We start from the raw sequence: 22,476 nt of genomic DNA on the forward strand, positions 1-22,476 counted from the left end.
AACACAACCATTATAGGTAGGCCCTTTCCATGTTATTTTGACAACACCATTAGCTATTCGTGTATTAGAAAAAGAAATGTGGCTGCATTGCTCGCATGTGAAAAAATCAATAGCAAAAGAAGAGATTCCATCAGATAACATGGCTACAGTTAAAAAAAATCAGAAGAAAAAGAAAAAGAATGAAATAAAGACAGAGATCAAGATCAAGACAAAGGAGAAGACAACATGGAAGGAACATAGATCACACAGAAAGGACAATTGAACTGTAACAAAGACATTGAAAAAATCAATACAGAAAAGAGGAACAGAGACTAATTATGGACATGAACTGTAAGATTTTTGTGCCATTCTAACATTACACACTTTCACTATAGTTGCAAACAAACACTACATAGTAACAACACGAAGACAGAAGATTAGCAGAAGTGGTGACTTTAAAGATTTGGTAAGTATTCAATACAAAATAACACACACATATAGGACACATTTCTTACAAACTCCGAGACATCATAACCAGGTGATGACTATCCATAGAAATAAATTCAGTTAAATCACCTTGGGAAAATAATAATAGTATACATTAAAATGATAAGATCTTATCTCACAGGGAGACTTTATGTGTTTCTAGGAGACAAAATCAAGAAAGCATACATATCTTTTTTTCTTTAAGCCTCACCTTCCATTTTATTGTATTTTATTTTATTTTTCCATTTGAATTAATTTATTTAGTCAATTTAGAACATTATTCCTTGGTTACAATAATCACATTATTTCCCTCCCTCCCCTCCACCCACCCTTCCCACAGCCAATGTGCAATTTCATTGGGTATTACTTGTGTCCTTGATCAGAACCCATTTCTATGTTGTTGATGTTTGCCTTAGGATGTTCATTTAGTCTACATCCCCAACCATATCCCCTCAATCCATGTATTCAAGCAGTTGTTTTTCTTTGGTGTTTCTTCTCCCACAGTTTTTCCTCTGAATATGGATAGTGGTTTTTTTCCTAGATTCCTCCAAGTTGTTCAGGATCACTGCATTGCCACTAATGGAGAAGTCCATTATATTCGATTGTATCACAGTGTATCAGTTGCTGTGTACAATGTTTTCCTGGTTTTGCTCCTCTCACTCTGCATCACTTCCTGGAGGTTGTTCCAGTTCCCATGGAATTCCTCCACTTTATCATTCCTTTGAGCACAATAGTATTCCATCACCAGCATATACCACAATTTGTTCAGCCATTTCCCAATTGAAGGTCTCATTTCCCACTTTTTTTTGCCACCACAAAGAGCGCAGCTATGAATATTTTTGTACATGTCTTTTTCCTTATTATCTCTTTGGGGTACAAACCCAGCAGTGCTATGGCTGTATCAAAGGGCAGACAGTCTTTTATCTCCCTTTGGGCCTAGTTCCAAATTGCCCTCCAGAATGGTTGGATCAATTCACAACTCCACCATCAGTGCATTAATGCCCCAACTTTGCCACATCCCCTCCAACATTCATTACTTTCCTTTGCTGTCATGTTAGCCAATCTGCTAAGTGTGAGGTGATACTTCAGAGTTGTTTTGATTTGCATTTCTCTGATTATAAGAGATTTAGAACACTTTTTCATGTGCTTATTAATAATTTTGATTTCTTTAACTGAAAATTGTCTATTCATGTCCCTTGCCCATTTATCAATTGGAGAATGGCTTGATTTTTTGTATAATTGGTTTAGCTCTTTATAAATTTCAGTAATTAGACCTTTGTCAGAGGTTTTTGTAATGAAGATTATTTCCCAAATTGAGGCAGGACTCTCATTTTTATTATGTTAGTTCGTCCTTCCCATGAGTGATGTTTTTCCAATTGTTTAGATCTAGTTTTAATTGTGTGACTTTGGTAGAACCCCTTCTTGGCTTATTCTGTCAAATAGTTTGTATAATATTGAGAATAGTTGTTCTTTGAGTGTTTGATAGAATTCATTTGTAAATCCATCTGGACCTGGGGGTTTTTTCTTAGGGAGTTCTTTGATGGCTTGTTCAATTTCTTTTTCTGCTATGGGGTTGTTTAGGTAATCTTTTCCTTCCTCTGTTAGTCTAGGCAACTTATATTTTTGTAAGTATTCATCCATATCACCTATATTGCCATATTTGTTGCCATATAATTGGGCACAATAGTTTTTAATTATTGCCTTAATTTCCTCTTTGTTAGAGGTGAGGTCTCCCTTTTCATCTGTAATAATTAAAATAGTTGAGGTCATAAACTGTAGTGATTAAAATAGTGGAAGACTTAAATTGTTGTAGATATAAGAGTGGATGAGTAAATTGTGACTGCAGAAAATATGTTTTCAAGACAGTGTCTTGTTTTGAAATCAAATATATAAGGTGGTCACCAGGGAAATATTCCCAATTATGAAATATACCCAAGTCAACTGGGTTTTATAGAGATTTTAATTAATACAAATGAGGAATTGAGAAAATGAGAGAGAATAAGAAAGGAATAAGTATGAAGGGCCTTAGCCAAAAGGTCTAGACCTGAGTCTTAAGAGAGAGATCAGTCAGTCTTTAATCACTCTCTACAAGATCTGTCCAAGCAAGAATATAGACACCAGTTCATCCAGCCATCCTTCTCCAGAGAGGGATTTTTCTGACTCTCTCAAGAGCCTTTCCCAAGAGACTCCTTGGAGACTGTCCCAAGAGCCTGTTTCCAGAGCTCTCTCCCAACAGCCTCCTTAGAGACTGTCCTCAAGAGACTGTCCTTTTTAGGAGACTGTCATCTCCTTATATAGGGAATTTTCTCCTATGTCACCTCCCCTAAGTTCTCTCATCTACCAATCACAGTATACATTTTTCAAAGGACAGACCATTCTTAATTCACACCTAAGAAGCTGTAAATTTTTGGGTAATTCACACCGGGAAAGCTCTGAGTAAGTTTTTCACCTCTTTGTTCCTTGTAAATTCACAAGTTGCTTGACCTTTATAGGTACTTAGCCCCCTTTTGTATTAGTCCTAAAATAGGCATGGCTTAAAGAACTTTTTGTCTTACTATAAGTATGGGTTTACGTACTTTTCATTGTTCAGTAAAGAGTTTACAACTTTATCTTCCCCTAGGGCAGACTTAAGTAGGGGTGGAGTAGAGGTCTTACATTCCTGATCTAAGTAGAGTTCTCACATCCCTGATTTAAGTACCTTCACTGCCCAAATGGAGAATGGTCCCAATGGGGAATGGTCCCAATGGGGTATGGTCTTAACCCAACCTTATGAAGTAGGGTTTGAGAATTTTTTTAAGGTTTACAATCCTAACCTTATGAAGTAGGGTTTAAGAATTTTTAAGGTTCACACATCTTGAATACTGTCAATTTGGTTTTCTTCTTTCCTTTTTTTAATTAGACTGACCAGTACTTTGTCTATTTTATTTGTTTTCCCCCCCAAAGTTCCAGCTTCTATTAAATCTATTTAAATGATTTATTAAATCAATAGTTCTTTGACTTTCAATTTTATTAATTTCTCCTTTGATTTTTAGTGTCTCTAATTTAGTCTTCATCTGAGGATTTTTAATTTTTTCACTTTCTAGTTTTTTAATTTGCATGCCCAACTCATTGACCTCTGCCCTCCCTAACTTGTTAATATATGAACTCAAGGATATAAATTTCCCCCTGAGTACTGATTTGGCTGCATCCCATAGGTTTTGAAAGGATCTCTCATCATTGTCATTTTCTTCAATGAAATCATTGTTTCTATGATTTGTTCTTTAACTAATTGGTTTTGGAGAATCATATTATTTAATTTCCAATTAATTTTTGATTTCCTCTCCATGTACCCTTACTAATTATTATTTTCATTGCATTGTGATCTGAGAAGTTTGCATTTATTATTTCTGCTCTTTTGCATTTTTTGCAATGTTTTTATACCCTAATACATGTTCAATTTTTGTGAATGTACCATGTGCTGCTGAAAAGAAGGTGTATTCCTTTTTGTCCCTATTATTTTTCTCCACCTATATACTAACTCTAATTTTTCTAAGATTTCATTCACTTCTCTTACCTCTTTCTTATTTTTTGTTTGATTTATCTAGTTTGGATAGAGGAAGGTTCAGGTCTCCCACTAGTATAGTTTTTCTATGCGTTTCATCCTTGAGCTCCACTAGTTTCTCCTTTAGAAATCTGGATGCTATGCCATTTGGTGCATACATGCTGAGTACTGATATTTCCTCATTGTCTATACTGCCTTTTATCAGGATGTAATTACCTTCCCTATCTCTTTTAACTATATTTATTTTTACTTTGGCTTTGTCAGATATCATGATTGTGACTCCTGCCTTCTTTTTATCAGTTGATGCCCCAAAATTTGACTCCATCCTCCTACTTTCACCCTATGCATATCTACCTTCCTCATGCGTGTTTCTTGTAGACAGCATATGGTAGGGTTTTGGATTCTAATCCACTCTAGTATTCACTTGCGTTTTATGGGTGATTTCATTCCATTCACATTCAAAGTTATGATTACTAACTGTGTATTTCCCAGCATTTTGATTTCTAATCATGGTCTTGCCTTTTCTTCTTTCACTATTTCCTACTACACCAATGTTTGTTTTTAATCAGTCCCCCTAGTTCCCACCCTTATTTTACTTCCCTTTCTACCCCATCCCTTCTCACCCCCCCTTATTTCTTTGCAGTGTTTTTAAAACTACCCCCACCCTCTCCCTCCCTACCAGTCTGTTTGTTATCCTTCTACTCCCCTATAGGGCGCAAATCTTTTCTCTGCACTAATGGATTGGATTGTTCTTCCCTCTTTGGGTCAATTTCAGTGCATGTAAGAGTTGAGTATTTCCTATCTTCAACCTCTTTACCCATCCAGTGTATTGATATTCTCCTCCCCTCCCGCCACGAGCTTCTTTGTGACATATAAATTTACCCCCTTTTGTTTCTTTTCCAATTTCTTTTAGTATTAATTTCTTTTTTAGCTCTAGTTGTACATATATATGTACACATGTATATGTATTTATGCATACATATATCTATATATTTATTTTTGTCTTGTCATTTCATCCTATACAATTTGTCACTGTTCCCTCTAAGTGTAATTCTTCTAGCTCAGTGGTTCTCAACCTTTCTAATGCTGTAACCCCGCAATATAGTTCCTCATGTTGCAGTGACCCCAAACCAAAAAATTATTTTGGTGGCTACTTCAAAACTATAATTTTGCTACAGTTATGATTCAGAATGTAAATACCTGACATGCATTATGTATTCTCATTGCTACAAATTGAGAGGTTGAGAACTGCTGTACTAGCTGCCCAGGTGATAACAATTTTTAAGAGTTACCAGTGACCTCTTTTCTTATAGGGATACATATTTTAACTTATTGAGTCACTTAAAAAAGTATTTTTTGTTTTTTTGTTTTATTTTTTCCCTCTTTTTTAATTACCTTTTGATGATTCTCTTGAGTTCTGTGCTTGGGCATCAAATTTTCTGATCAGGTCTGGTCTTTTCTTTACAAATTCTTGGAATTCTTCTATTTTGTTGAATGACCATACTTTCCTCTATAAGAATATAGTCAGTTTTGCTGGGTAGTTGATTCTTGGTTGTAGACCTATTTCCCTTGCTTTCTGGAATATCATAGTCCATGCCTTTTGGTCCTTCAGTGTAGATGCAGCCAGATCCTGCATTATCCTCACTGTGGTTCCATGGTATCTGAATGACTTCTTCTTGGAAGCTTGTAATATCTTTTCTTTGGTCTGATAGTTCTTGAATTTGGCTATATTATTCCTGGGTGTTATCATTTGGGGATTAAGTACAGGATGTGATCTGTGGATTCTTTCAATCTCCACTTTTCCCTCTTGTTCTAGAATATTGGGGCAGTTTTCTTGTATAATTTCCTGTAGTATTATGTCCAGCCTTTTTCTTTTGTCATGGTTTTCTTGTAGAGCAATGATTCTCAAGTTGTCTCTCCTGGAAAGATTTTCTAAATCTTCTGTTTTATGAGTGAGATGCTTCATATTTTCCTCAATTTTTTTCATTCTTTTGGCTTTGTTTAATAGTGTCCTGCTGCCTTGTGAGGTCACTTAATTCTAGTTGTTGTATTCTGGTTCTTAAAGACTGGATTTCGTCCCTGGCTTTTTCATCATCCTTCTCCTTCTGGTTTGATTTTCTTTGGAGGTCATCTTTCATTCTCTTAACCTCATCTCTCATCTCTTTTGCCTCATCTTTCATCTCCTTTGCCTCATTTTCAAGTTGGTTGATTTTGGCTTTCAAGACACTATTTTCTGTTTCCAGATGACTTATCTTAGTTTTTAAGTTCTTTTCCCAATTGTCTTCAGCCTCTCTTAATTGTGTTTTGAATTGCATTCTTCCAAATTGAGTTCTTCCCAAGCCTGTATCCAATTTGCTGGGATTTCTGTTTTAATGCTTGATGATCCCTACTCCTCTGTTCCATTTCCTCTTTGTTCATTGCCTGCATAGAAGCTATCGGTTGTAATTTCTTTTTTCTTTTTTTGTTGTTTGCTCATATTTATCCCTTCTTTACTCCCCACAGTTGTCTGTGCTGTTGTTCCTCTCATTTTTTTGGTTTTGGGGTTTTCTGTCAGGCTCCCCTCTTGGAACTGTCAGCAAATCTCCCAGTGCAGTCTGTGGGGGAAGAGTGTTGGAGCTTGAGCTTCCTTGTCCTCTGGAGGCTTTTGATGGAATTAAGTTCAGCTGGGTTGGTCTGGATGTGCTCTGAGGCCAAAACCTCCCGGAATGCTGGAGCAATATGTAGGGTTTTCGCCACTGTGACTATGCTGCCTGCTCTACACTCCCTCTCCAACTCCTTCCCCACCATTTGTGTTTGAAGCTCTGAGCCTGGCACAGCCCTGTCCAGAAATATACCCTTCAGACCAGTGCCTTTGCTTTCCCAGAGGTTCCAGTTGATGTTGGAGGCTTAGTGCTCTAGGTGGGGGGGGGGTGTCCTGGGACCTTCCTTCTTCCTTCCCCTTAAACCCAAGTATTCTCAAATTCCGACTTTTGGGGGGCGTACCTTTTGAATTGAGTCCAGAAGAAGGGTTCCTTGGCTCTGTCTTGTTGTTAGGTTTGATTTTCAGCCCCCTAGGAGCATTCAGTTTGTGATTGGTAAGGAAGGGCATTCAGAGGTCTGAACTTCTGCTCCTTCTAGACTGCCATCTTGACTCCGCCTCTCCATACATATCTTTCTAAAGAAAATCTTTAAGTTTTTCTTAGAATATCTTAAGGGGGGAAGTTTATTTTCTTCCTATAATATGTAGTTTATATATAACATAGATAAGGGAAGAAAGTATACAAATCTGTTTACAAATACAAATATTTATATAGCTGCATATATAGTTAAATTATTACAAAGTATTGATTTTATTAATATAGTAAGTTGATTTTGAGTTTTAATGTAGTTTTAATTTTTTTGTGTTAGTGATAGAATAAGGTCTTAGCATAGTAAAACGTTTCATTTGAATTGTTCAAATAGACTTTGTAAAATGAAATTTGCATGAGTTTTGCATAGTTACTATTTTAGATAGACTTTAGTTTTTTGTAAAACATAAGTTAGTTTCTAACTGTATTTTACTATTCTAAAAGCTTTTCAAAAGTTTACATTTTGTATTTTGCATTTTGAATTTCTGTAATTGTATGTTTTGCACTTGTATTTGTGTAAATATGTTTTTGTTGATTATTTGTTTTCATTGAAATTTTCTTTTCCTTAATTTATATACCTAGTACAGGTTAGCATAGATAAAATGTAGCAATAAGAATAGGATAAGATAAGTGTGATATTAAGACTATTTTTAGGAAATATAATAATAAGGTTAGATATAGCTTTAGAATTACATAGAATAGTGAGCATAAGGGAGAGATTTTTTTCATCTCTCCATATGTTTGAAGGGGGGAAATTGTAAGGATAATATTAGAAAATAGGTATTGTTTTATTGGTTTAGGAATAAAAAGTAGAGTGCTGGCTTGAGAAAGAATTGGAGTTTGAAGCAGAGCTGAGAGAGTGTTGATATCAGATGTTGACAGTTATAACCATTTTTCTCTCTCTGGCAGTTGGGAGTTGGTCTCTGGCAATTAGCAGAGACACACACTCAGAGACTCTCTCTCAGGGCTGGGGGAGGTAACATCTTTGCCTCTCTTTCTGTCTGAGGGAAAGATCTGAAGGAGCTTAGTATTTTCCTTTCCCAACTTGGGAAACAATATTTACTATCTGTTGTATTTTTTTATAGATTGATTTAATTCTGAGAAGATCAAAGAAAAACCTGATCATTGGTATGGACTTTGACTCTGTTAAAGCTCAGAGCCCTAACTTGTTTCTTGTTGAGACTCCATCAGCTAGCCTTTGTTATTTTAATATTTGAAGGTGAAGTTAAGAATGATAAGGATAATATCGGTAGTTTCATTTAGATAGTATAAATTTGGGTTAGTCAGATTAGGGAGGTTAAGTGTAGCCTGTGAATCACAGGAGAAGTGGTTCCTTGTGGAATTAGGGAACTTATTTGGGTGGATTTAGAATCCCTTAGAATTAGAAATTCTTTATTATCCTTATATATTTCAATAAATACTTTATATTTATAATAAGACTCTCTATAGCGTCCTTACACTTGGTGTTGAAAAGAAGTTCACATTTTGAGCTTTACTTCATCACTGAAGACTTTTGATTATATCTATCAAAAGTATCAGAACAGTTTTTGAACCTATATTGAACAGTTTTTACATATAAATATTTTATTTTTTATAACTTGCCATTTATTTTTACAATACAAAGTATCTGTTCCAAGGTAGAAGAGCCAGAAATGCTAGGCAATGGGAATAAAGTACCTTGCTCAGGGTCACCCAGCTAGACATGCCTGTGGCCAGATTTTAAAATGTTTTCATTTTAAACAGTAATCTTTTGTGCCAGGGATGAATACTTTTATCAAGTGACTAGATTATTCTGTCACATTTTTTTTTGGCTCTTGGTTTTAGTAGATTGTACCTAGTAGTCACTTAATGAATAAGTGTTTTAATATGGGCAGATATATTCATTTAGACCATTTCTTAGGGTTTTATACTTGTGAAAGTAACATTCATATAGCCAAATAAAAGGGAATTTAACTTTTAAAGCTTTAGTTACATTAAACCAAATTCATTCATCTTACTAATTTGAACAATTAAAGTATAATACAACTATAAGAGTAATGCTAATCTACTTTAAAGATCAAAGTATTTCCAGATTCTTTAGAAAACTCCATTTATTTACAATATATTTGCAATATTAAATATAACGACTATCACCTAGCTAGGGTTGGAAGATGCTTTGATATGTTAATAGTAAATCAGTCATATCTATTCACTGAATTAATTCAATACTTTATAAGCCTAGTTTGTATCATAGTGTGGAAAATAGCATAATATAATTAGTTTTTTCTGCCTTTTTAAAAAATAAATATTTATTGATATCTTTTGTTTTTATACCTCCTATATTTTCAAGTGTACCTTTATCTTTCCCCTCCCAGAAAGTAATTCTTATAATAAAGAAAAAGCAAACAGAAAAACGAACTCTTTCAAAAGAATTGAAGCTTTTATTTTTTAACATATTTTTAAATTTTAAGTTTTTTAAAACTTTTTAAAAAGTATTATCTAAGTTAGAGCAGGCTTCTCTTCAATAAATCTTAATTTATCTCAAGTGATTTGTCCTTCCCTTCACTTTTTATAGCCCTAGGTGCTCCTTCTATGTAGCTATTGGATTCTATCCTGTATAATAGAGTGACAATATGACAATAAAAAGTATACTACATTTGGCATAAAGACACCTGAGTTCAAAACCTAACTTTAGGCAGATCATAATCTCTATGAGTCTCAATTTCCTCATTTGTAAAATAAGAGAATAGGACTAGATGATCTCTAGAATTTCCTTCAATTCTAAAAACTTAAGTTATCTTCTTTGTATGTTGTATATGTTTCATACCAAAGTATAAGTTCTTGGAAGACAGACACTATCTTATTCACCCTTTTATCTTTCAGTACCATGAGTAGGTCATTCTACTAAAAAAATATTCAATAAATGCTTAAAGAAAACCCTTACCTTCCATCTTAGAATTAATACTGTGTATTGGTTTGAAGGCAAAAGAGTGGTAAGGCCTAGGTAATTGGGGACTTGCCCATGGTAACACAGCTAGGAAGTATCTGAAACCAGATTTGAATCCAGGACCTCCTGCCTCCAAACCTATGAATGCTTTCTTAATTAAATGTTTATTGAATTGAATTAATAAGATTTTGTTGTATTTTTTCATGCTGTTCTCAATTTGTGATCACATAGGCCCACAAAGCATATTTAATAAATGTTTTGTGAGCCGTATATAAGTACACCAAGCTTTAGGTGTATTGGACCAAAAATAGAAGATGTGAGCCTTTTGTTTTATTTTGTTTTAAATATGGTAGGAGATCAGTTAGTCCAACTATAATAACTAAAAAAGATACTAGAACTAGGACATTTTAAAGTTTGTATATATCTTGAAAAGTCCAAAGAAACAGCATGAAATGTAAGAAGTATGCATCATACTAATTGAAGTTTTCCTTCCTCCCTTTTGAAGTGACAAACTATGTAAATGCAAGGAGAATTAATGGATGTAATCTATATGCTATATTAGCCAATACTTTACCAACTAGAAAGCTCAAAAAATGAATGTTTCTTATATCTTTCAACAAATAAATTTAATATCTGGAATTGATGTTAAAAGAAGTTATCTCTGGTAGGCTTCCTAAAAGATTACTTCAAAAGGTCCATAATTTTATTGGTATGAATACTACCTTCACTAATGCAGATTTCAGTTTCTCTATGCTTTAGATATTCTTCATGAATTGTTTTGTCCAAGCACAATTCCTTGTCTGGGGTACCAGTCTTTTAATGTTAGACTAGTTAGCCAGATTAATCTTTCAAATAGGCACAGATCTATTGTTGGACTTGAAGTCTTTTCATCTTGGCAGGACCTGCCAAAGTTTTGACATAACCCTTGTGGGCTCATGGGTCTTACTGTACCATGATAAAGCAATAATTTGGGATATTAATAGAGAGCAAAAGGGTTATTACTGAGTAAGCTGGAGTTTTTGTCAGCTAACACACTCTTATTTTTCTAATATGGAATCATAAATTGTAGATGACAAAAGTTTTTATTGTATGTGAACATGAGCAGAACTTTTGATTCCAAACCCAAACTTAGTGGATCAAAATAACAAGCCAGAAGGCCAAACCATAATCAAATAATGGTTTTGTTAAGAGATTTGACTGAGGGTTAGTTATCAATAACTCACCCTTAATTTGATATATTTCCAATGATGTCCCTAATGGATTAATCCTGGCTTTAAAAAATCTAACTAATTACTAACTAAAAATTCAAACTTAAATTGATTGGAATATAGTATTTACCTGCCCAAGTTTCCAAGTTGAATCTTTTATTTAGACAGTTACCTTTGCTCTCCTCAGCTATAGTCATCTGTCTTAAGTTGATATCATCAGTTACTATGGAACCAAGAAAGATGGCTGTTATGTTGTTAACCAGGTCACTGGTATCACTAGAAGTTAGAGTTTCATGCATGAAGGATAACAGACCAATATCTTCATTGACTCAAATGGAAGAATTTGGAATATGCTTATTAAATGTTCATGTGTTGCTATTTTCAGTTGAGCTGTCAGAGTGGTTTTGGTAAAGAGTACCAGCTTCAGCTCTAGAGTCCGGGGACTAGAGTTCCCATCCAAACTCTGCTCCCGTTATGTAATAATATAATCTAGCACTTAGTAAAGTGCACTTGAGCTTACTAAAAGCTTGTGGACTTGATTTACTGACTAAGCCTCAGTTACCTCATCTCTATTATAAATGAATGCATTGGGACTAGTTGATCTCCCAAGTCCTTTCCACAGTGTTAAATTTTATAAATATATACTTTGACATAGAGACTGACAAATTGGAGAAAATATCCATTTGAAGCAAGATCAAGTTGTTGCAGATACATACAAAGTATCACATTTAACAGTAAAGCTATATCAATATAAAATTCACTTGTCACAAAAATACTTGAAAATTGTAATAGACTATCATGCCTTGTTGTTAAAATCATGGAGACAGGTCTCCTTTCCAGTCAGCAGTTTCTGAAATACCACATAGAACAGAAGCGAACAATGCCCAAAATGTGTTTCTGTTAAAATCATGACATGGAGATTCTGTTTGGACAGTGATCTTTGAGGCATCTTAGAGAAGGGGGGCAGCTAGGTGACTTAGTGGATAGAGAGGCAGGCTAGAAAGGGGAGGTCTTGGGTTGAAATCTGGCCTCAGACATTCCCTAGCTGTATGACTCAGGCAAGTCACTTTACCCCAAATGCCTAGTCCTTACGACTCTTCTGCCTTGGAACTGGTACTCAGTATGGATTCTAAGAGGGAAGTTAAGGTTTAAAAAAAAGATCTTAAAAAGGAGAATATGGAGCAGGATTAAATTAGAGCATTAATAATTATCAATGTAAAATTTAACACCTGGACCAAAAAATCAACTTTGCAAGTGTAAGATGCATAGTACCTGGCACAGAGTTGGCATTTAATAAATGCTTGGTGACTGACTGATTGGAAGAGGCTGGACTAGGCAGCAATTTGCTTGAAAAAAAGACCTAGGGTTTTTAGTAAACTGGAAAGTCAATATTTATGCAGCAGTAGAGTAAAAAGGCAGCTAAAAATGACAGAGGATTTTAGACTGCCTAGGGAAAGGCACAGTCTCTGGAATTAGGAAGAGGATCCTCCCACTGTACTTTATCCTGGTCTGCCCACACCTACAGTATTGGGTTCAGTTCTGGTTTCCCTGTTTCCCTTAAAGAAAGACATTGGCAAGAGAGAAAGGGTCTATTAAAAGGACTGGAATATATGGCATATGAGGATCAGTTGAAGGAACTAAAGTTGTTGAGTCTGGAGAAGAGAAGACTTAGGGGATCTGTGATAGTTGTTTTTAGGTGTTTGAGTGGTCTTCATTTGAAAGAGATTAGATTTGTTCTGCTAGTTGGCACAACTAGGCAAATTTAGGCTAAAAGATAAACATCTTAATGGTTAGGATTATCCATTTTTAGAGTAGATCATCTACAAATACACACACTTAACACATTCTACTTGCAGGATAAAATGCAACAAAACTAAAAATAACAAAATCAAAATATATAACACAAAACACATTGATTAGGGTTATCCAGAAGTTAAATGAGCTACCTTATGGGGTCATAGCATCACAGGTCTAGAGATAGAAAGAAACCTTAGAGAACATTTTGTCCAGTTCTATAAGATAACAGAAGACCAGAGAGGTTAAGCAACTTGTCTGAGGTCCCACAAGTGGTATCAGAAACAAGATGTGAACTTTGACACCACAGGCAATGTTCTACTGCTTCTCACTAGTGATCTGCAAGCAAAAAGGCAGGTATGTAGTTAAGACATGAATTGCATTAGGTGACCCTTGACATCTCTTTGAACTGTGAAATTCTGGAATTATTAAAAAGTTGTGTCTGAGTAATGTTTTAAAAAACATTTTACACATACTAGGCAAATGTACTATTTAAAATAATTCTAATATTAATTACCATTATTTAATAACATGGAGAACTTTTCAATAGTGAATAGTCACCCACCTCACATATCTTTTGTGCAAATCCATATTTTTGTATAAGAATTTCTTAAAGGCATATAATATAGCTCTCCTTTGATATACACACACACACACACACACACACATACACACACACATATGTATATATATATATATATATATAATAGATGTGTTTTAGCAAATTTGGCTGCAAATTAAAATTCCACATTAATGAAAATGTCGCATATAGTTCATTATCTCAGCAAATCCACTAGTAAAATTGGGAAAATGTTTTGGGAGAAGTGGGCTGTGGAAGTAAGGTCTCCTTTTAGCAAGTCCTGCCAGTTTTGAAGCATGGAACCCATCCTTTCCCTATACTGGGTTCGATTGCTTTGGATCATATCTGTCTGCTTATCCCTGTGAACTCTTTGATTTATCCAATTGTAATTAATACTTCCCAGAGGGTATATTAGGCACTTTAAAAAGTTATGAACATTTTGCCTTTACTTTGTTGTTGTTGTTGTTGTTTTTTAAATAAAACCCTTACCTTCCATCTTGAAATCAATACTGTGTATTGGTGCCAAGGCAGAAGAGTGGTAAGGGCTAGGCAATGGGGGTCAAGTGACTTGCCCAGGGTCACACAGCTGGGAAGTGCCTGAGGCCAGATTTGAACCGAGGACCTCCCATCTCTGGGCCTGGCTCTCAATCCACTGAGCCACCCAGATGCCCCCTTACCTTTACTTTGGAAGAGAATTTCTCTTTTATTCTTTTGTGTTCTGAAAGGTTCTGGGAAGAGGAAGCCTCTAGAGTTCAAGATACCTTTTAAGTGATTTGTACTCCCAGGGCTACTATATAAAAATACTTCAAACTTGAAGTTTCGTCATTTAGCCAGTGTGGGATTCAAGAAGTATTCTAGGTAGAGAGGTAGGTAGATTGCCAATCTTGGAGTCGGAAGGACCGAAGTTGAAATCTGGCCTTAGATACGAACCAAGCTATGTGACCCTGGGCAAGTCATTTAATCTCTGTTTGCTTCAGTTTCCTTATGTGTAAAACAATAATAATAATACATTCCTCCCAGGATTGCTATGAAGATTTAATGATATAATAATTATAAAATACTTAAAAATGGTAACTATTATTATTTTTATTAGGTAAGATAGAAACTCTTGAATTGTGGTTCCTGAACCAATGATAGATCCTTGAGTATAAATCCAGGAAGGGAGAAGTGATAGGATTATTTCAAAATGGCCTATAATTTAAAAATCACGATAGCAGTGAGTGAGTAAGGTGGAAAACCCAACTTGGAAGAACTTGAATTGCTGTGATTGTTGTTCAGTTGTATCTTACTCTTTGTGACCTCATTTGAGGTTTTCTTGGCAGAAATATTGCAGTGGTTTGCAATTCCCTTCTCCAGCTCATTTGAAAGATGAGAAAATTGAGGTGAACAGGATGAAGTGACTTGGTTACACATGTAGAGATTGTCTGAGGCCAGATTTAAACTCAGGAAGATGAGTCTTCCTGACTTAAGACCTAACACTCTATCTACTGTGTCACCTAGCTACCCCATGAAAAACTAGAAAATTGACCATTATTTCCATCTTGCCCCTTTACTGGGACAGACTTCCTGCTTCTTTCCCACACTATAGAAAGGTAGCATTCTTGGTTAGCTGCAAAATTTACCAGTTTGAGGTGAGTTGTGTAATTTAGTGTATTAAATACCAACCCAGAGCAGGTGATTTTCAGTTTAGTAAAAGCATAATTTTATTTCTTATGTAGCGAGGAAGTATTTTATCACAGAGAGGGAGACTGAGAAGATTCTCACCCAAGTGTGTGAGGCCAAACATTTTTAGTACTTTTTGAAGGGAAAAAAATCAAATAATATCTCTGAGAAGTTAAAATGGAGGTGTACAGGATTGGGACCTTAATGGAGATACACAAAATGGAAACCTTGGCCCAGTGGTTGATAGTTGGCTAAGTGTTGATATGGTTCAGAGAAAGAGGTAAAATATTAACAGAATATTTATTACAGCAAGTAGTAAAAGTATTTCCATTGTTCTGAAGAAGGCAAAGTTTACCTTGGAATATAAAATTTCCCTTATTCATAGTTTATTCAAATGACCAATATCTGATTTTTATAGGACCTATAGTCCTTTGTAATGATGTCAAATGCTTACTAAGTTCAACTGAAGGACAGTCCTATGGTCCTGATTTAACAGGCCCCTTTCTCAGGCTGGAAAGGATACTTAGAAATTTTAGCAACAGTTTTCTAGCTATTCTATATGCAATCTTGAAAAAGCAAAAGCAAACAAGCTTTAGAGAATGGTATCAACAAAAAGGATTTTATTACAATTCTGATTGACTTTGTTAATAAGCTGAAAGCAAGATTTGCTTCAGAGAATTCAACTAAAGAGAACTAAGCTTTTGAATACTAAGTTTTTTTCTAATTTTTAAGTAATGACATATGAAATAATACTTGTATATTTATAATCTGACTATATAACTTTATGATGGTTCTATGATTCTTTTCTAACTCTCAAGTTATACCTCCTATAAGCATAAAGAAAAATTTTAAGTGTTATCTTTGTTTTATTCCAATAACAAATTTACACATAAGTTTTCTAAAGTTACATGATTCCTGTTGTCTCCCTACTCTCTTCCTTTCCCCTCCAGGAGTTGACAAGCAATTCCAGTGGATTATTCATAGATTGTCACTCAAAATATATTCACATATTCATTTTTGTAAGAGAATACTCTTATAGAACCCAAACCCCAAATCATATATCCAAATGAACAAGTGATATATGATAATATTTTCATCTGCATTTCTACTCCAACAGTTCTTTCTCTAGAGGTGGATAGGATTTTTTCCACAAGTCCCTCAGAATTGTCCTGGATCATTGTAGTGATGTTAGTAGCAAAGCCTATCACATTTGATCGTCCCACAATATTTAAGTTACTGTGTTTAACATTCTCCTAGTTCTGTATATTTTGCTCTGCATCAATTCACATAAGTCTTTCCAGTTCTCAGAAAGAAAATATTTTGAAAGACTTTGTAAATATTTTAAAGGAGATTGTCAAAAGTGTCCCTAGTGGAGGGGATGCCAGAATATGAATCAGATCTATTGGGAGAGAAATTAAATAAGTATATATGAAAAATGATAAATGTGGACCAGCCACCTAGGAAAAATATAACCTCAAAATCTCATAAGATAGGTACCCCTACACTATTTGGAAAAGTTCAAACCAAATTAGACAATATAGTTAATTTCTCTTTTGATGGGTTATGGGTCTTGATAGCCCCATACACCTATCTAGGAGAGAGAGAGACAGACAGACAGACAGACACACACACAGAGACAGAGAGACAGAGACAGAGAGAGAGAGGTATCATATAATGACTATTATAATATCCTTCTGGAACATCAAACTTAAATGTTTCTGTTGTTTTAGATGCAAAGGAACCTTACACTGAAGGAGAATCATCTGCTCCAGCTGTGATATCAGCTATAGGTCCAGATATGGAGCTAGCAGTGAAGCTGGATCTAGAACCAGTTCTGATGCTAGATGTGAAATCTCTGGAGCCAGAGGCAAAACCAATGATATCAGCTATAAAACAACCGAGACCACTTAAGAATCCAGCTATGCCATCATTCTTGAAAGCCCTGGACTCAGGCTCAGAACCAATCATAAAGAAGCAAGCTACAACACCATGTGGGAAGGGAAGACCACCTGTAACACAAACTACAAAATCACATCAGACACTGGTGGTGATACCCACTCGAAAGATACCTGGAGAGTCAACGTCTATGAAATCAACTCAGGGGCTAGGTGGGAGAGTGATACTAAAACCCACTAGAGAAATACCTGGAGTGTCAACCTCTATGCAGTCAATTGTGGGGTCAGGTGGGAGACTGGTGATAAAACCCACTCGAGAGATACCTGGAGAGTCAACATCTACGAAGTCAATGTCTATGAAAACAACTCCTGAACCAAGTGGGGAACTGGGGCTAAAATTCACTTTAGAGATACCTGGAGAGCAAACGTCTATTAAGCCAAAGGTGGGGCCAGGTGAGAGAGTGAAGCTAAAACCCACTGGAGAGTTACGTAGAGAGCCAACATCTATGAAACCAACTCAGAGGCCAAGTGGGACAGTGACGTTGAAACCCACACCAGAGCTACCTAAGGAGCCAACGTCTATGAAACCAATTAAAGAGCTAAACCTGCCTCTGGAAAACCATGGGAAATTGAAAGTATTTGCAGAAATAGATAACTCTGTATTCCAACTTAAACAAGTTGTAAGAGCACAACTTATGATGGTAGACACATTAACAAAGAACAATTCAAAGTCACAGTCAAACTCTTTGGCAACAGGGAAATATGAACCATTGAAAAACCAATTAGGGTATAAAAATATGATTGAAGATCAAATTTTGAAAAGTGTTTTAGAGACTAACAAGTTGATAAAACATGCTCTTGTGAATACTAAACAGAACACTGAATTAAAAAATAATGTGGATTCTACTAAAGAATCTCTAGTTCCAAACCTTTTTTCAGAAGCAGCAGATTTATCACAGAAGAAATTAAATAAACCACAGAAAATAAGAGAAAGTGATGATAATAAAGACATTGCATTGTTTATTAATTTTTTATATGATATTAAGGCAGAACTAAGTATATATTTAAATATCAATAATATTCCATTAGATATTCGTGATAAGGCTGCTACTTTATTCACCATTATGGGAGATATATTTTGTAAAAATGAACAAAGAAGAAGAATAATTAAGATATTATTAAAAGATAATTTAAGAATGTTAAACATACTTAACTCTCTATTGCATTAATGACTAGGTTTTCAGTGACCTATTCATTTCTAAGAGAAACATTTAAATTTATTCGCTAAAATTTTATAACTGGATTTTGTATTGTGTCTATTAACATCTATAATTTGTCATGTAATTTGAAAGATTTCAAACAAATAATTAAAACATACTAATTTGAATACAATTTGTTTTTAGTAGAGTTTGTGATGTCATTTCCATACCTCCCAAATTTGTTGCCTTTTGTGTTTAAAATATTTCCTTTATTTTATGCATGAGTAGATTTGCTTAGTTTAAAATATACATTTATCTAGATTAACATTTTATAAATTTATTTTATAGAAAAGGCATGTTTTGTGTGGATTGTATGTATACACATATATGAATACATATACACATATATATCTAGTACTAAATAATTGCTCAGAGATTAACATTTTTAGTGCTTAGTCTATTGCTGTCTAAGAAAATCTTGAGATTTTGTCTGATTTCTTGCTTAGTTATATATCAGAAATATATTTAGTATACATTGGCTCTTCTTGAGATGTAAGTAATCTAGTGAGAATTATATATAGTCTTCTGTTCTTTTAATTATTAGGAAGTATTTGCGTGAAAGTTTGAAATCTGGCTTTATGCTGAGGACCTTTCTAATTTCCTAATTATTATTTAGGCATGAAACTATATAGTAGAATGTCCTATATAAAACTCTTATAGGGGGACCAGTTAATGCCCATCATCAAAGCTAACTGTTAGGTATTCTCTTTATGTTATTGTTATGTTACAGAGTTTATATAACCTGTTATACCTCAATCCACAGAGTAATTAGGTTTGGTATAACAAAAGTTCAATTCCATTCATCAAGAATCCATTAAATGTCAGCGATGTTTGGGTATACAAAGACAACTGAGCAATAGTTCCCTCCCTCAAGGAGCTTACATTTTGTATGGGGTACGCTTTGTAAAGTGATTGGGAGTGGTGGTCTTGGGTAAGAAGATGTGACTTTCATTGAGCCCTTGAAAGGAGGTAAAGATTCTGAATGGATTGCCTGTGCTGTAGGAGAGGCAATGTTTTATAGGGGGAGCCAGAGGGAAGGCAGTTTGTATGAAGCACTGAACATATTTGGAGAAGTAACAAACTACATCAGGAAAGGTGTTTTAAGGCCCCTTGAAATTCACTTGCCACATTCATTTTATAGTTTATGGTTTCTATAATCTTTTCTTATGTCCTGTCATTTCTTGCTCTGTGGAATGAATGTAAATGAATTGATACTACATGCTAGAAAACAGATACATCCATGCCTACACTTAAACACAAATAAAGTAATAATTAAGGCCTTTTTCCTCTTGAGAGGATCTTTGTGGATTGGAAGTTTATTTCTCCTCTTTATGGAATCTGAGTTAGTATTCATAAATAGGATCCCAAGAGGGCAGGGGCCCTAATAAGTTCCCCAAAGCCTTTAATCCTCACTCTGAGAGAATACCCCAAGGGCATTCTCTGGATACTCCTGAATTTTGCTGGAAGATTCATGCCCTCATCAGTCCAGCTAGTATCTGCATTCATTGTTTCTTGATTGATTTTGCTTTCACCCCTAAATCCCACTGAGGTTTTCTCTCTCCCCAGTTTTTACTTTCGAAGGATTTGGAGGGAAGGCAATTTCTGCTTTCTAGATAATTGTCCATCAAGACTCAAAGAGCCCCATAGAACCTTTTGTCTTAGATGAGACCCGTCTATCTCCCTTCTTAGATATTTCTAGTAAATTGGGAATCTTTTCAATATCACACTCTCATTCTCCTTTACTAAAAGGTCCTAAGGATGCCCCTTTCATCACTTACCTTCCATAGCCCAAAGGAAGAGAGGGAACATATTCTATACACATACATACAAACAACTGAGTAAGAAGATGCATCTTTAGCAGGTGGGCTTATTATTAGATCTATGCTTCTAGGAATAAAAATTTTGATGTTGTGTGGGAAGTAGAGGGAAAAGACTTGAAGGTGGGAGATCAATTAGAAGACTTTTGCCTTAGTCCAGGTGAAAGGCAATGGGAGCTTGAACCAAGACAGTGATAAATGCTTATTAATGTTCTAAACATGAGGATAAGAACTTTCCAAACCATTTTAGATTTCATAATAAAATTCCTTTAACTTTGTTTAAACATTATGGCAGCCTGGAAGACCTAGGTATCATAGACCTATAAAATACATCTTTGACAGACTTTCTTGGTTTTGTGACAGCATATCCCCATGGATAGTCAACCACTTTGCCACTTTCTAGAACTGCACTTTTCAGTGCTTGTATATGACATCTGGCCCAGGTTAGTCTCTTTTACCTCCACCAAAAGACATTTAGCACTCAATCTAACACCTACATGACCATTAGTGTGAGAGGAATATAATTATGAAACTTCATTTATGACATTTTTCTCTGGTTTGTTTGTAACGTGTTCGTCTGAGAGAACATGTTAAAGAATACTGTAGATTTTGTGGTTCGAATGCTTTGTAATGTTTTGCTCTGTCATGCTAAAAGGTTTTGTCTCATGATGATAAAGGATGATTGGGGACTGTTACTTTTTGTTTTGATTAATTTTGTAAATTATTGTATTGTTTAATTAATTTGTATTATTGATTAATATTGTAAAAATCTACACATTCAGCTGGTCCCTTACTGAATCTCACCTTGGACAGCATCTTCTCAAGCTGGGTATCAAAGCCAGAGAAGAATCCCAGACAAACACAAAGTCCAGATTAAAAAGAATCTTAGCTAGCATTCATTCAGCAGCACCGATTAGGTACCAGGAGCAGTGCTAAGCACTTTACAAATATGATCCCAGTTTTACACTGCCTGGAAAACTTAGAGTTGTGACACAGGGTCCAGCCCATCTGATTTATGTATTTTGCCTGGGAAAGACTATTAACCCCCAAAATGAGTAGCCTACATCGTACTACAGGGAGTACAGGAACCTGGGAGCCAGAGGTGACTCTTGAGGGAAACACATAAATTCTGATTGGGTATCCTTGCCAAGAAAAAGCCTCAATCAGCCATGTGGTGAATCTTTACATCTTTCTTTCCTCCTTGGTGTACCTAACATGGTTAAGAATTTAATGCTTTGGGAGTAGCTAGGTGGTTCAGTGGATAGAGAGCCAGCCTTATAAATTGGGGGGGGGGGTCTTGGGTCCAAATCTAGCCTCAGACACTTCCCAGCTATGTGATCCTGGGCAAGTCACGTATCCCCATTTGCCTGCCCTTACTGGTCTTCTGCCTTAGAGCTGATATATTTAGTACTGATTCTAAGATGGAGGGTAAAGGTTTTAAAAAACCTCAACAACTTATCACTCTGGTTGGACTAAGCACAAATGTTATCCGCATCTCTAACTCTGGGAATATCATTCAGCTGACTGCCTATTTATGGCAGAGAAATTAGGTGAGGATGGTGGGTCTATCAGGCCTCTCAAAGGCCAGAACAGCAATGGAGTTATTCAACAGTGACTTTATATTGAAGTTAGCTGACACTTTGGGGCAGCTAGGTGGGTAGTGGATAGAGTGGCAGGCTTGATGTCAGGAAGACTTGAGTTTAAATCCATCCTCAGACACTTTCTAGCTATGGGACTCTGGACAAGTCTCTTAACCCTGTTTGCCTCAGTTTCCTCATCTGTAAGATGAGCTGGAGAAGGAAATGGCAAATCACTCTAGTACCTTTGGCAAGAAAATCTCAAATGAGGTCATGAAGAATAGAACCTGACTGAACAGCAATAAATAACTGAGAATTGAGTCTTCTCCCATATTTACCTAGAAAATGTTTATATCAAATGAATTCTTGGCCTTAGACATCTTACTGACCTCAATGTTCTTAAATTTTTAAAAATTCTTTTTTCTACCTTTCACATCATCTTAAATGTTTGCAATGAGGAGGCCTTTATTCCTTGAAAGGAATAATGCTAATGATGTTAGGTGGATTCCATAACTCAGGGGTTAGCTGCATTTGCTAAGTAAAGCCGAAGTCATGAGTTCAAGACACTGTGCAGAAAATTTTAAATAATGTTTGCAATGAAATATTCTTTTGTTTCAATAAGAATAATATTTATCATGTTAATAT

At 35.3% G+C, this 22,476-nt stretch overlaps 1 protein-coding gene across 1 annotated transcript in view; it reads left to right on the forward strand.

The window, feature by feature from the left end:
- The window catches only part of LOC103096441 (sperm equatorial segment protein 1-like), a 70,559-nt gene extending 51,991 nt beyond the window's left edge, over positions 1-18,568 (forward strand). Inside the window, exon 2 of the mRNA XM_007479625.1 lies at positions 17,014-18,568. Coding sequence (XP_007479687.1) covers positions 17,014-18,407 — 1,394 coding nt within the window. The 3' untranslated portion in view covers positions 18,408-18,568. The remainder of the gene's footprint in view (positions 1-17,013) is intronic.
- Positions 18,569-22,476: the final 3,908 nt, after the last annotated feature.

The sequence above is a fragment of the Monodelphis domestica genome, chromosome 1, assembly GCF_027887165.1.
Source record: "Monodelphis domestica isolate mMonDom1 chromosome 1, mMonDom1.pri, whole genome shotgun sequence".
Taxonomy (NCBI): Eukaryota; Metazoa; Chordata; class Mammalia; order Didelphimorphia; family Didelphidae; genus Monodelphis; species Monodelphis domestica.